Genomic DNA, 14,919 nt, shown 5'->3' on the forward strand with positions numbered 1-14,919 from the left:
GTTTTTCATGTGTAACTAGAGAAAATCATGAAATATATGTATCCAATGGCAATATTTTTCATTGATTCATCGTATAGACTATTTAAAATAATCACAATGGGGATATTTAACCTTATTCAGGGGTGGCGCGTTTTAACCCCTATGGGCGTGTTACCCCCACTTCCCCTACATGAGAAATTTTAACAACCACAAAACGGAACCGTCCATTGGAAAAGTGTTTGTGAACTGCGATAATCCGGGAGAAGTGATGTGCATTGTTTGGAACAATTGTGATAGTTACGTTCGACGAGGAAGCCCTTTTTCGAACCCGTCACTAGTGGTGATGCCAACAAATATACCGTCCATTGCAATGGCATGCAAATAACATACCCGGTCAAGAAAACAAGGATAAATTCATCACTTTCCAGCCAAAGCATCCGAACGTACATACAAGCCATCTCAGTTACTGGAAAAGCCGGAGAAAATGCAAAGGTTTGTAAACTAGGATGTGAATGTTGTCGTTCATGGTTACTCCGAAGCAATAGTTTCATCCAAAATGCAATATATCCTGCGTAAGCAATTGTTAAAGTCAGATAGCGTGATCGTGCTATTACAGCATTCAATCAATCGATGCGGAGTTTGGCTGATGAATTGAAAGTTTCGTATTCAAGTACAAACAAATTTTTAGACCAGCCATGTTGTATGCTGTGCCAATATGCACTAGTTGCTGCCATACCAGAAAGAATGCACTTCATTGGATTCAAAATAAAATTATGTAAATGATTCTGAAGTTGCCTCCGTGGTATAGTACCAATGAACTTCATAGAATTTCTAATATGCATTGAGACATTGCAACAAATGTGCAAAAAAATAATTTCCAATTTAAGACAAATTAGTTCCTTGTACCCTTAGTTCAAATTACTTCAATCTAGAAAAACAAAATTCTAAAAAGGTAAAATTGATAAAATCACGATTTGTTCAGATTGGTTCTAGTAGAAAGCAAAATAGTGGTTTTGAGAGAAAACAAAAATTTGGGTTGTAGAGGGTTAAGGTGAAGGTGGGTTGAGTACCAAAACAAAGCTTTGAAAGTATTGGTACAATAAAAACTGTCATATACTGTAGAAGTATTGGTGTCGTATTTAAAAAAAACATAAAATATTAGTAGGGTGGTTCAAAAAACGACCCAGCTCCAACACGCTCACTCGATTCCGTTCCATGCTCCGGGTGTTCTCCAAAAACCGAATCGAACAAAACCTGGGTGAGCACAAACTGGTTCAAGTTTGTATGAAAATTAGTATGTGAAACTAAACCTTTCATTACACTGACTGGCTACAGCGCCTCCCCTCCAAACGCTGGCGAAAAGAAAACCCACATAGCTGAAAGCAACATTCCAGAGACTTCACTGAACGAAAATCGCACCGCAGGAAAGAACCATTCATTACGTAACGCAAAAAAATAGCATTTTATATCCCGCTCACCCCCATGTCACACTTTCTGTACGAAGTATCTGCCCCTGGTGCAGATATCACAGACAAATTCTGGCTATTTTGTTGAATTACACGTTTCACTGATTCCTTCTGATAAGCCTGATTATCATGCTAAACAAGGATTTTATGGATCGTTAAATAATGGTGCTGATTTTCAAAATGTGTTGTATGGTGGACTTCTAGTGCGAAGGTTTTTCTACAACTCTGCCTGATGGTTTGTTGTTAGAATTCAACTAATAACGGAGTTATAGCGCTAGTAGCAGTAGCTTAAACTAAATTATTTAAATTTCGTTATCATTTAGTCTAAGCTACTGAAAATATTGCTGTAACTACGTTACTAGTGGATCGAACACAAATTACTAAATGATCGATAACATCCTTGATGCTAAAGACTCGCAACCTCGATTAAAATCGACTTCCAACTATTGGAACGACCATTCAATATGCATTGTCTATGGAGTTAAAGCTCTTGAATATTTCATCCATTTTGTTAAAAAATTATTTTGAGCTTTTTAGTGGAATATTTTCACTTGTCATAAGACGAGTTTGTACAATCCCATTTAATTCCACCACTAAGTTGAGTCAAGTACGAGACACTGAAGACGACCTTACTGTTGAGGTCGAAATACGTATCTGTCAAGGTACAATTAAGTGGTGAATTAAATGGGATTGTACAAACTTGTCTTACGACAAGTGGTATTTCATCCAGTCATATGATCTTCCCCCTCGCCAGCGCCCAATGACGGAGGGCCACAATCAGAATAATTTTAAATTCAACCTCGCCATATCAACTATCAGTCATACAATCCTGAAACGACCTGTGCACGATAAGCCCCTATTTAACCAGCCCAAACCATCAAACGACACCCAAAATATGAAACATCATCGACTGAGCCTGGCGGAGCAAAATCATTTTTGAACCACCCTAGTTATTAGTTTGCTGCTGTCGGTGCCGCCGGTGTTTACATTCGCTCCGCGATCAGTTTTTCATAGTTTTTTTCTGGCAAAAATAGCAGTTTTTATAAAGTTTTCGGTTCAAACAAGTGACTGATTTCAAAAAGTGATGTTTCACTTGCATTCCATCAACATTTCGGGCTGCTCATGTGCGGAGAAGTGAGTAAAAACTTGATTTTTCCAATGCCCTTTGAGAAGAAGTGAAGTGCAGTGATAACCCCACCAAATCGCGAACGGCTATTAAATTGGCACGAGATTGCTGATTTATGTTATAATTCGAGCCGAAATACATGGGATTCTTCGGAGAAACATGTTCATTATCACGGGAAGTGAATAAATATGCTGTGAACAGGTTAGTAATTCGAATATTGAACTTTTGTTCGAAGCTGTTCGATGCATTCGAATATTTGAGGGAGAGGAGTGCGGGAGGTGTGGGGTTGCCTCGTGGAAGGTCAGGTGCCATATTGACGGCCATCTTGGTACTCTTCCAACTATGTCCTTAAGTAAACTCTAAAGCAGTGGCGTAGCCAGAAAATTGGGAGGGGGGAGGAGTGGATTTTCTGAACATTTTTTAATTTCGAGAAGGTTCGAAAATTTTTTTTTCCTCTAAAAATTTTGTCTCTGGGGGGGGGGGGTTATGTCCAAAACCACCCCCGTGGCTACGCCACTGCTCTAAAGAATAGCATCTGATTAAAATATAAATAAGGCATAATTTGTAAGAACAGTCAATGATTATTACAATGAAGCCTCCAATCTCTGTCTATTCGACTATTTGTTCTGTCAAACTTTTTCTCTTCGATCTTTCGTCTTTTCTACCTTTTAACTCATTTATTTCTTATAACCTTCTTTGTCCTTTGTCCTATAACCTTTTGTCCTTTCGACCTTTTGTCCCTTTGACCTTTTATCCCTTCGACCTTTTGTCCTTCGACCTTTTGACCTTCGACCATTTGACCTTCTGACACAGATTCAACAATTTCTTCCTGTCCTTGCGAGTCATTATTCTGTCCTCCTGGTAGCGCTGAATGCAGCTACAAGTCGTGCTATCGTACTTCCCATAGATCCTAGCTCACTATGTTTGGCGGGAAAGGGTCATTTGGCCGAAACCCATTCGACCGAAAGCCATTTGTCCGAATGCCACTAGGCCGAAACCCATCTAGCCAAAAGGGTCGTTTGAGCAAAAGGGTCATTTGGCCGAAAGGGTCGTTTAGGCGAATGGGTCATTTGGCCGAAAGGATCGTTTGGCCGAAATGGCCGTTTGACCGAAAGGGTCGTTTGGCCGAATGGGTTGTTTGGCCGAAAGGGTTATTTGGCCAAAAGGGTTATTTGGCCGAAAGGATCATTCAGCCGACAGGTCATTTGGTCGAACGGGTCATTTGGCCGAATAGGACGTTTGGCCGAATAGGTCATTTGGCCGAATAGTTCATTTGAAAAGTGAGAAATTAGGAATGAGAAGAGAGACGTCTCACTTCTCACATTTCATTTTTCTTTTCTCACTGTAAAAGTGAGAAGCGTAAAATGAGTAGTGAGACGTCTCACTACCCGCTTCGCACTACTCACTTTTGACAGCGAGAAGTGAGAAATGAGGATTGAGAAGTGAGACGAAGAGAATAATAAGTGTGTAATCGAAATGTTTTGATTAAGAAGAAAACCAGGTGTAGTATTTTGACATTTGTTTATTAACATTTGGCCAGCGCATAACCAAGTGGCGCGTAGCTTGTTTGGAAGTCTGCGGATATGAGAAAAGATTCGATACGGCAGTAGATATTCGGCAGCACTGGATGAAGATGATGTTTTTTTATTTTCTTCCTTCCTTGAAATCGATCTCACATTCCCAAAGAGAGAGAAGAGTAAACAACAGACCTCACATCACCCAGTGCGCCACGAATATGAAATTCATCACAGCAAAATGTACACATTCACCCAGCAGATGACAAAAATTCACCACGCGTTTAAAGGGGGCACTAACATTCATGCGTTAACGCACGAACTGAGCGACTTGTGTTGGGTTGAATGCTAAATTGAATGGTTGGTGCTGAAATGATTATTTGGCTGCCCTACAGTCGCACTCACGACGGCGGCGATGAGATTGACCAGAGAATATGCTCAGATTCATGTATTTCCCTGCATTGACTTTGACATATTTCAACCCTGGATACAATAATTGAAATAAAGATCGATACACAAATTAAATTCGATGTGCCCAATGCGATCAGTTTAGAATATGGTAGCTATACCGGTTTTGATTTTGTGTCCTACTTAGTGTTTGAAGTATTAATCAAATGTGTTTAAAAATGCTGTGTTCGGGTGAATATTACACAAGCTCTTCCTACACACCACTTTACTTCCTTCTTCATTTCTTTTTCTTTCTTATTTATTTTTCTTTCTTTCCCTTTCCAATTTTCTTTCCCTTCTACCAACTTTCTTATTTCTTCTTTCTCTTTCTTTTCCTTCTTCGATTTCTTTTTCTTTCTTTTTATTTTTGCTCCCTCCATATTTATTCTTTCTTTTCTTTGTACCCTATTCTACTCCTTCATCTTTCTTCATGACTTTTTTAATCCCCTTTTTCTTTCGTTCTTGTTGCTTTTTTCTTCATTCATCTTCTTTTATATAATTTTACTTTCATCTTCTTTCATCTTCTGCATTCTTACCACACTTTTCGTCTTTCTTCTACATATTTCCTTCCTTCCAATCCCTCCACGTTTTTAGCAAGTTAGAGCATGTTCACCTAATTAAACTATTAATTTTGTTTAAAAACATCGCTCCTTCTTTTCACAATGACTCTCGCACTACCTATAATCGTGTCGATGGTCAGAGAACATTTATACTAAATTTGGTTGAAATCGATTCAGAAGTTCAGAATTTACACAAATTGGCTCTTTTTCTAGGCAATACTCCTTCCCCATACCCTCTTGTTTCCCTAGTGATTCTCCCCCTTCCAATACAATCGAGTCCTCAGTATAAAGAAAATGTGTTCCAAATATGTTTGAAATCGCTTCCGAAGGTTGAAAATTACGCATTGCTTTTTTCCAAAATAGTAGCCCTCACCCATACTCTGCCTCTTTTCCAATGAGTCTCCCACCCCATCTATGATAAAGGCTGTTCAATTGACACTTTGTACTGCAGATGTTTTTTGAATCATCAATCTTTTTAGAAATTTGTCCTCTCAATAAACTGAAAAGTCTTTATTCCCCTTGGCATAGAGATTTGTGTACTAAATTTGGTTTGAATCGGTCCGGGGTTCAGAATTGATGCTAAATCGTTCATTTTCCAAACGATACACAAGATGGGACAACATAAATATTTATGCTGATTTCGATTTGAACATAAGATAAAAATGATCTTACTTTTCATCTCTTCAACCACGAGAGGCGGAAAGCAACTATCCCAAAATGATATAAGAATTATTCTATTCGGTAGAGTATACTCCATGGTAAATTCCTTTAAAAAGGCTACAAAAGGCTAATATTCTAATAACTCCATAATGGTTCCTTGTGGCGGCTTGTATCATAATTTAATTGTATTGTCTCTCCAAAACAAATTATGCTATTGATTAATGCTTACTGGTTGTGCCTATTAATCGGAATAAAGTGTTAATTATCGTCTGGTCCACATGAAAGTCTTCCGCACGCATAGCATGGACCCTTTTACTAGATTGACGAACCATTTTCGGTTCTCAAAAGCAGCTCCAACTGACAACGATAACATTGTAGCAGAATCTTTTGTGTTTGCATAGTCAGTCCTTCTCAATCAGTGTCAATAACATCAATTTCAACTTGAAGTCCTCCCATTCTCTGATTCATCCTGCCATGAACAGAAACGAACACTAACAGCAAACAATCCTCCGACTGTAATGCTGCTCCTACTCACCATGTATCCATCGTACGTCCAGGATCCGAATTTCATAAAACATGTTTGCTCGTCAAATGGAAAGTACTCAACATCGATCTCACAAAATGATTTATAAATGGCAGGTGGTTTCCATACTACTTTACCCGTATGATGTAAAATTGCTTTTGTCATTATTGTCACCTCATAGTTTCCATCCGCACTGTGGCGTCGAGTGGTCCGGGGTTGGATTTTCCAGCGGAGGAGCGGCGAAAACGGGAAAGATTGCAAACATTGAAATTAGATTGAGCGCCTCGCCCGTTCGTGACCAATATCATTAAAATCAATACTGACACACCCAACCAGCGTGTGCCAGATTTTATAACAATTCTGCAAATGAACCTTGAAAAATCATTTTGAAATCTTGACATGTAGAGCATTTGTAGTTACGCATGTTTCATAAAAATCAGTTCAACATGTTACGATTTTATACAAAACTTATTTACGACAAAATTTGACACGATTTCAAAAGGCTCTTTTACAGAATTGAAAGAAAATCTGGCACCCGCTGTTTGGGTGCAGATAGGATGCCTAACAGGCGCAGACCATGGTAGCCGTAGCCACCAGCCGAACTGTGGCACAGCTGTGGCGAAGAATATTTGATGGAAAATACACAGGTGCTAATACTCACTTATTATACAGTACAATATCTGGCAGCCAAATGTGTTCCGATGGTACGTGAAGCTGGTCCACCCCACCGTAGTCATCTGGGTTCCATTTGAGCTTGTAGTCGTTCCATTCCTTGAAAAGAGATTATTTTGATTGGTTAGAAAAATGTGGCTAGGTTTATTAAAATTATCGGTCGAAGCAGAAAACCTTTCCAGTGAATGATTGAACCAGTTTGCTAGTGTGGAAAGACAACAAAACGTATGTGAAATTTGTTATTGTTTGCATGTTTGTAATTTGTATGCTTAGATGGCTTATTTCTAATTCATCTATAAGTAAAAACCTTGCATTAGTTCCGTGGGTCTTTATTTATTAGTAATTCGTTATTGGTGGGAACTCTGATATAGCACGGATAACGAAATCAAATTAAATCTGAATCGTATGAAGGAAAAGACTGGCAACTATTAGTTCCTCACTAGTTACTATCAGATATTTTTTATTCATATTCTGCTCATAACAATTAACTTTTTATCTCTACATAGTTCATAGTTGTGTTGTGCTGCTTCACTGGATGTACCATAACGAGTCACGCTTGAAATGAAATGGTCGAGCAATAAAAATGCAATAGAGCATTAAATTCATATAAACAAACCCTTTGGGCCACCTATTCATCCCACCCTTGCTAGCCGTGGGCTAATTTATTTTATTTTTATTTATTGTGTCAACCGAACGCCTATGGCCATCAACTCGTTCTCGATACATTTATGCATATTGATGAGCAATCATCGAGCCTCGGCCATTTTCTTTTTTCCCCAGGGTACAATTGTTTCGGTTTCGCTTAGCCTGCTGGCTCAAATACCATTTTTTCGCTATTTATTTAACAGCTGGATGTACAGTGCGCTGATGTGTTGACCCCAAAACAAGCCATACAGTGGCAGTATGGAGTCTGTACCCAGTTCGGTTCATTAGAAGTCGAATAAAAAAAGTCCGCGTCCTAGAGCAGAGCAGTTGATGACACGGACTGAAAATCCATTAAAATCCATTAAATAATTGATAAAAAATGGTAACAAAAAAAAATACAGATAGATGAAAATTTTGTATTTCTACACCCACAACTAAAATTTTGTGACAATAAACATTTTGTATCAAATCTCGTGTACACACCAATCAGAAAATGGCATTAGTTTTATTGCGCTCAATGCATTGTGTAGATCTGTTCTGTTTTGTTCAAAACACTCAAAGCATCTAAACTACTTTCGGTAATTCCTCCAGTAACAATAGTAGTATATAAGAAACGAGCACATAACTTTGACTCCCACAATTTTCCCAACATCAACTAGAGTGAAGGGGCTTGAACTATAGGATCTGCCTATGAAGTGATGTGGTTGAACATAAATGCAGCATTTGTCTGTAACCAGCAATTGCACACGACTAATCGAGCCTATATTCACCAAGGAGACGTGGGTCAAACAGCGTCTGTACTTTACGCTCCCAAACGGCTAGCATCTAGAAGTTTTGCGAGTTTCAAGACTTTCTATTACAGAGTGTGAGTAAAGTTAAGTTTGTCGAGGTAACTAAAGTGACTGGAGTGGTTTTGTATGATTAGTCGTTTGTCCTTTAATTTTTTTTCTTCCGTCGGTGTAGCCAACACTCGCAAGTTTCAAATTCATAGGTGTATTGTACCCAAAAAGTAGTTTGTACTGAGCAACTCGTTCTCTGTGTAAATGTTAATTAATGTTGGTTTCGCATTGGACTTCCAGCGCGTGGCGCTCTTTTTTTGGTACGGGCTGAAATGCAGTGATTGTTGACCGGCGTCGATGAAAAAGGTTTCTGCGGCATTTCGGCCGCGAACATATTTGGAAGACGAAGTGGGATGAAGTTTCGTTTGAAAAATGTAGCGGATAGTGAACCGACGATCGCCCATAAATCGACGGTGGTCTTACTACGCTCAAACCCCTACGGATTGTTTAAAGAGAGCTCGGCGTGTGACGTACGTCATCAATTGCGTACCACAGTGCCGGATTGGAATCGATGGCAAGGGTTCATTTCATCACGGGCGGTCTTAGCCGTAAAAAGCCGTGTTGGCCTTTGTCCAGAGCGAAAAATCAACCCGGAAAGTGCGATATCCGTCGACGCAGCTCTTTCGAGGAAATTGGAGGCCTTCTGTTTAGCCATCACCCACTTCGTAACTTTAGTTCGGTCATATTTGCACGGGCTCATTAGCGTCATCCTGCAGCTAAGCGAATCTTCATATGAAGCCATCGTCAAAGACAGCTTTGCCGCCATCGCCACGAGCAGGATCGACGCCACCGTCCCGAACCGGTTCGCCGCCATCGTGCCAGCGAAAACCAGCAAGTCGACGAAGAAGAAACCTGCGCAGGTATGTGACTAGTGTGTAGACATGGCCATGATCTAGACACATTTCCGTTACCGTACCAACCTAAAACTGTGTTCAACCTAACGAGTTATTAAGAAAGAAGATCGAGTAGTTTTAGTTTTTTAGCTCGAGCAATCGCTGAAAGATTATTCCGTTTGCTTTTCCATTTCGTTCCTTTTTCTACTTCGATTATTCCCTTCTGCCGAATTTCTGCCGAGGTTGTTAGCGGGTAGGTGCAAAGCGAAATTTTTGGTTTCAGCCAGCGACTGTTCGAGTGACCCCTGACGAAAGAAGTCGAGAATTGGTCGGACAAAAAAATCGACCGATGGTCTTACGGATTCTGTGAGTGGCGTGTAAGCCACCGGTTATGATTAAACTTCGAGCTGAAGCTAATAGTTACATTGACATCTATCCACTGCCAGTGGCTGATTATGAAATGGTCTTTCCCAGAAACTATACTCACAGTTAACAGATATGTGAGCTAATATATAAGAAGGTGCTGATAAGTAAATTCAAGCTTTCTTATATACCACATTGATCAAAATACTCGAACGATGGGTGCAGTTGACCTCCATAAACGTCAAATCAGAGAACAATCCGCAAGTTTTTAACAGTTTCCGCAAGTTTTACGAGCAAATCACCCAAAATGAGCAGTTCGGCAAACTTTGACACCGCCCCCGACAAGTCAACAACCCAAAATCAAACCATGATTTTTTCCAACCGAGTCACCAACTGTCAAATGGTTGTTCGAACCAGGTGTAAACAACTTCACACACGCTCAAGCAAAGCAGCAACCGAAGCATTTTATGGAGGGAGTCAATATTGGTCCATAGTGTTTGAGCGTGTTTACGCTACACAATGTGGCCTACACACGCTCAATCACATTGGACCTATATTGACTCCGCCCTCAAGAAAATGCTTCGGGGTCTGCAATGTTTGACCGTCTGTAAAGTTGTTCGAACAACTATTTGACAGTTGGCGGCTCGGTTGGAAAAAATCAAAGCGGTTTGATTTGGGTTTGTCGGGGGCGGAGTCAAAGTTCACCGAACATGTTTGAGCGTTTGTAGTAAAGTCGCCAAAAACGCATATATGTTTGGATAGTTGGTGTTCCAGTTGGCACATCGGTCAATCGTGTGTGATATTTTTGGTCGAATAAATTGAGTGTTCGTGCCGCTATTTGTGAAACATGTTGGATGCTTGACTAAAACGCTGTTGGTAGAACGTTGTGGATGCTTCACTAAACAAGAGGTGGAGTCAACGTTAGTCAAGCTGCGTAATGGTGGGTGCGCTGCATAATACAACGAGTAATGCAGCAGTTTGACCAACATTGACTTCACCTCTCGATTAGTCAAGCATCCACCACGTTCTACCAACAGTGGCGCGAACACTCAATTTATTCGACCAACAATATCACACACGAACGACCGAAGCGCCAGCTTAAACGCCAACCATCAAAAAATATATGGGAGTTTGCGCGACTTCACTACAAACGCTCAAACATGCTCGGCGAACCTTGACTCCGCCCGACAGCTCAAAACAAAATTAAACCACTTTGATTTTTTTCAACCGAGTCCCCAACTGTCAAATAGTTGTTCGAACAACTTCAGACACGGTCAAAAAAGCAGCAACCGAAGCATTTTCTTGGGGGCGGAGTCAATATTGGTCCAACGTGTTTGAGCGTGTGTATGCTACATAACGAACGAGAATTACCACCATTGCGGCACCCACTCAATTGAAACTCTTCAACACAAATTTTCTTTCTGTGCTCGTGTCGAACCGGCATGGATAGTCCTAAAGTAGAGGCTTACGGAAGTAATGGACGAGTGGAGACAACTCTTGTCCGATGATTGAGTGAATCTGCTCTTCCATGCTTAAAAAGAGAAACACGTGGGGAAATATTAAAAGAGTTCATAATTACATCCGCTTAGTTAATAATTCTGACAACAGAATCGATGTAAATGGTTCAGTTTAGGAATATATTCAATAGATAATATTTTGGAGCATTAATTCACAATAGCTTCAACATAAAGCCGATGTTATAACGCAAATAAAAATATATCAGTAGAAATTTGTAGAATCGTTCCAAATTATTCATTATTGTCCAAGATATATAAAAATGGGGGCCCTCCTGCTCCTCCATGCTGAGGGTGGCTGGGTTCGATTCCCAGTACCGGTCTAGCCAATTTTCGGATTGCAAATTGTCTCGACTTCCCTGGGCATAAAAGTATCATCGTTTTAGCCTCATGATATACGAATGCAAACATGGTAACCTGGCTTAGAAACCTCGCAGTTAATAACTGTGGAAGTGCTTAATGAACACTAAGCTGCGAGGCGGCTCTGTCCCAGTGTAGGGATGTAATGCCAATAAGAATAAGAAGAATATATAAAAATGATTAAACTAATTATTTGAAAATGTTATTATTGTTAAGAGAAATGAGTGTTGAGCTGGAACAAAAAACATCGTGACTATATCTTTATTTCAATTGTGTTATCAAGAATGCAATAAGATTGTCACCCACAAACGTTGGGTTGTTTGCTACTAGTAATCTGGTATGATCGTTTTCAACTCAAAACACTGACTTCCAGGAAGGTTCTCGTAGTCGAACTGCTTAACGCAGACATTTTTGCTTCTTGGAATGAAACAGAGACAGGTATGCCACTGAATGGTTTAACGGATACTCACCTGTTCTACCCACACGTTAGTAGTCATGATTTGGTTTTTTAGGTTCTGAAATGGGAGAAGGAAAAAAGGAACGAATGTTAAGCTTTGAATCATTCCGAAAATCAATATTATTCGAGTGGCGTAAATGGGGATGACAGTTTTTAGTTATCCTGGGGCATGGCACAAGCACTCGAGCGGAGTCATTTGCATACAAATTGCCGTTGATTCCTGTTCTGGAACGATCTGAATAAAATACCATTAAGGGTGGGCTTTGCATCGTGAATAGTCAATGAATCAATATCACGACCGATTTTTCTTCCCACCCGACGGCAACGCTGGCGACGTCAAAGGATCTGGAACTAAATCAAACAAAGAACCCCGAGAAGCACAACGGAATGTTGGCAGACTCGACGAGGGATGTAATAGTCAGACAAGTGGCTCTCTGGAATGAAGAACATGTTGAACCGATCCGGTTCCGACGGGAGGATGACTTGGCAGGAGCCGGCGATGCTGGTGGTGGTAATTTGCCGTCCCAACTCACAACTGTGGGACACAGAGGTCAATCGGGAAATGAAAAGGGTTTCGGTTGAGTGGAAGGAATACTGAATAACAGCATCTGGCGAGTTATCTTCCTCTCGTTTTCCTTTCGGTTTGACTTGAATTGTTCTGCCGCTGTTATGGACAGCTGGGTTAATGGTTCAGTGTGATTCAGTCTTTTGATAAGTATTGGGTGAAATTTCTTTGCGATTATTCGTAACAGCTGCTCACAACAGGTCACTGTTGATGCCTGTCCAATATTCTGTAGTATCGGATTGAGACAATTAGGTTGCGGTACATATAATAAATTTTCAAGACCAGTGCAGTAGGAACAGTACTATAAATATGTCACCACTTTAAGAGTAAAAATGGTATCAAGAATCGTGACGCTTCGTACAAAAAGTGTAAGCTTTTATTCACCTTTGTCGTCTATTCAGCTTGCTAAAATACTGTGTGGCACCAAATGGCCGGACCGAAATGCGATAACAGCAGTTCTTTCTGGGTGTGTGTGCACGCCACGGAGATCTGACAAGAAGAGGCCGAGTTATGCACCCTTATTCTTGTTTACGTACAAACGCGCTTTCGAACGAAAGCTGATGCGCATTCTCGTTTACGCCAGCAAAATCAAATGGGGAAACGATTCGAACGAACTGCATTCGTTCGAAAGTTTCGTTCGTCCGTAAACAAGAATAGTGGTGATGGCTTGCTGCTCACCGATTGGCACGCTGAGGTGTTAATGTATAATCACACGCTGAAGGTAACTTACTCAAACCCCACATTCCCCTTCTTCTTTCATGAGAAGGCCAAAAAATCCTCTAGCATAGGACGCAATGATTTTTGCCAAACTATTTGCGCGAGACATTGATCTGAACATGTTGCATTTAAGAAACCGATTAATACCATTGGAAACTGAAAACTTGATTTAACATCGTGGTTTTTAATCGTAGAACAACGATATAGAAGCCAATAGATTGTATCGTCCAAATGATTAGTGCCTATTATTATTCCTTTATAGACTAAGGCCAGAGTGCACAGTTAATGAAAGTCTTCTCCTTTCAACTCGGTCCATGGCTGCACGTCGCAAGCCACGCAGTCTGCGGAGGGTGCGCAAATCGTCTTCCACCTGATCGATCCACCTGGCTCACTGCGCACCTCGCCTTCTTGTGCCCGTTGGAACGTTGTCGAGAACCATTTTTATTAGGTTATTGTCCGACATTCTGGATACGTGCGCGGCCCACCGCATATTTGGTACCTAGTGTTGTGATATTGATCTCTCAAGAAACATTATAGGTTGCAGTAATATTCTTAATATCTTACTCCGTCAATTAAATCTAACCATCAGCCTCGTGTATAGTAACACCATCAAGCTGACCTTCAATATATCGATGTTGAACATCCGAACAACGGCCTAGAAAATGATATTTACATATCTAAAATTTCGCAGAGATTTTATACTGGAGTGAGATATCAACATAAATTTTAGACTTATGTTAAGCTTTTTTTACAAACCACAATCCGTTTTCCAGCAGTCGTCTCGACGCGCTTTATAATTTCCCAAACCACAATCCATTTTCAGGCGGACTTCCAGACACGCTTTGTGGTTTTCCAAGCCATAATCTGTTTTCCGGCGGTCTTCCAGACGCACTTTATGATTTTCCAAACCACAATCCATATTCCAGCGGTCTTTTAGACGCGTTTTGTGATATTCCAAACCACAATACATTTCCAGCAGTCTTCCAGACGCGCCTTATGATTAAAAAAAATAACAACCAATTTTCCAGCGCTTCTAGACGCGCTTTGTGATTGCCCAAACCACAATCCGTTTTCCAGCGGTCTTCCAGACAGGAGCTGTCATTGATCATGGCTGGCGCCGGTGTGGTTTTACTTGCGCATGTTGTTGATCGTTTGGTTGTCGCTTCTCATATGTCGCTCTTGGGCACTCCACATCAAACCAGCCCTTCCGTTGGTTTCCTTGTGTGGTACCAAGTACCTCTGTGGCTGTTGAATTGACCGCCACGTGGACTTGTTGCCATAATATTTTCAAGTTTTCTCCAGTTGGGTGTCCTTCGATTTTTTCGTCGAGCTTATGAGCGAATTGTTCCGCAACCCCCTCGACCGACAGTCGTTGTATGTTCAGCAGCATGGTTCTCTCACGCCTAGAACCGGTGATGCTGTGCAGCCTTGCGCGAATCTCTCATACCACCAGATAGTGGTCAGAATCGAAGGCCTCGGAAGATCCTCACATCTATGACATCTGAGAAATGCCGACCGCCCACCAAAACATGATCGATTTGAGAACACGTATCGCCATTTGGGTGTCTCCAGGTATGGTTTTGAATATTCTTGCGTGCAAAATAGGTGCTACAGATAGACATTCCTCTGGCTGCCTCAGGCCGTTGTCATTGGTAATTGAGTGGAGGCTCTCCTTTCCA

The 14,919-nt window shown here is 40.8% G+C and overlaps 1 protein-coding gene across 3 annotated transcripts in view; it reads right to left on the minus strand.

Annotated features, from left to right (window-relative positions):
- Nucleotides 1-14,919, minus strand: part of LOC134226174 (acetylcholine receptor subunit alpha-like 1) — a 265,216-nt gene that overhangs the window by 23,000 nt on the left and 227,297 nt on the right. For 2 of the 3 annotated variants that reach the window (XM_062706772.1, XM_062706770.1), the window contains 3 exons: nt 11,972-12,016; nt 6,937-7,046; nt 6,288-6,468 (listed from right to left, as the gene is read on the minus strand). In XM_062706772.1, the coding sequence (XP_062562756.1) occupies nt 6,288-6,468; nt 6,937-7,046; nt 11,972-12,016 (336 nt within the window). Of the gene's footprint in view, nt 1-6,287; nt 6,469-6,936; nt 7,047-7,121; nt 7,205-11,971; nt 12,017-14,919 lie in introns of those variants that run through there. The other variant, XM_062706773.1, reaches the window with a different exon arrangement.

Source organism: Armigeres subalbatus, chromosome 3 (assembly GCF_024139115.2).
Source record: "Armigeres subalbatus isolate Guangzhou_Male chromosome 3, GZ_Asu_2, whole genome shotgun sequence".
NCBI lineage: Eukaryota > Metazoa > Arthropoda > Insecta > Diptera > Culicidae > Armigeres > Armigeres subalbatus.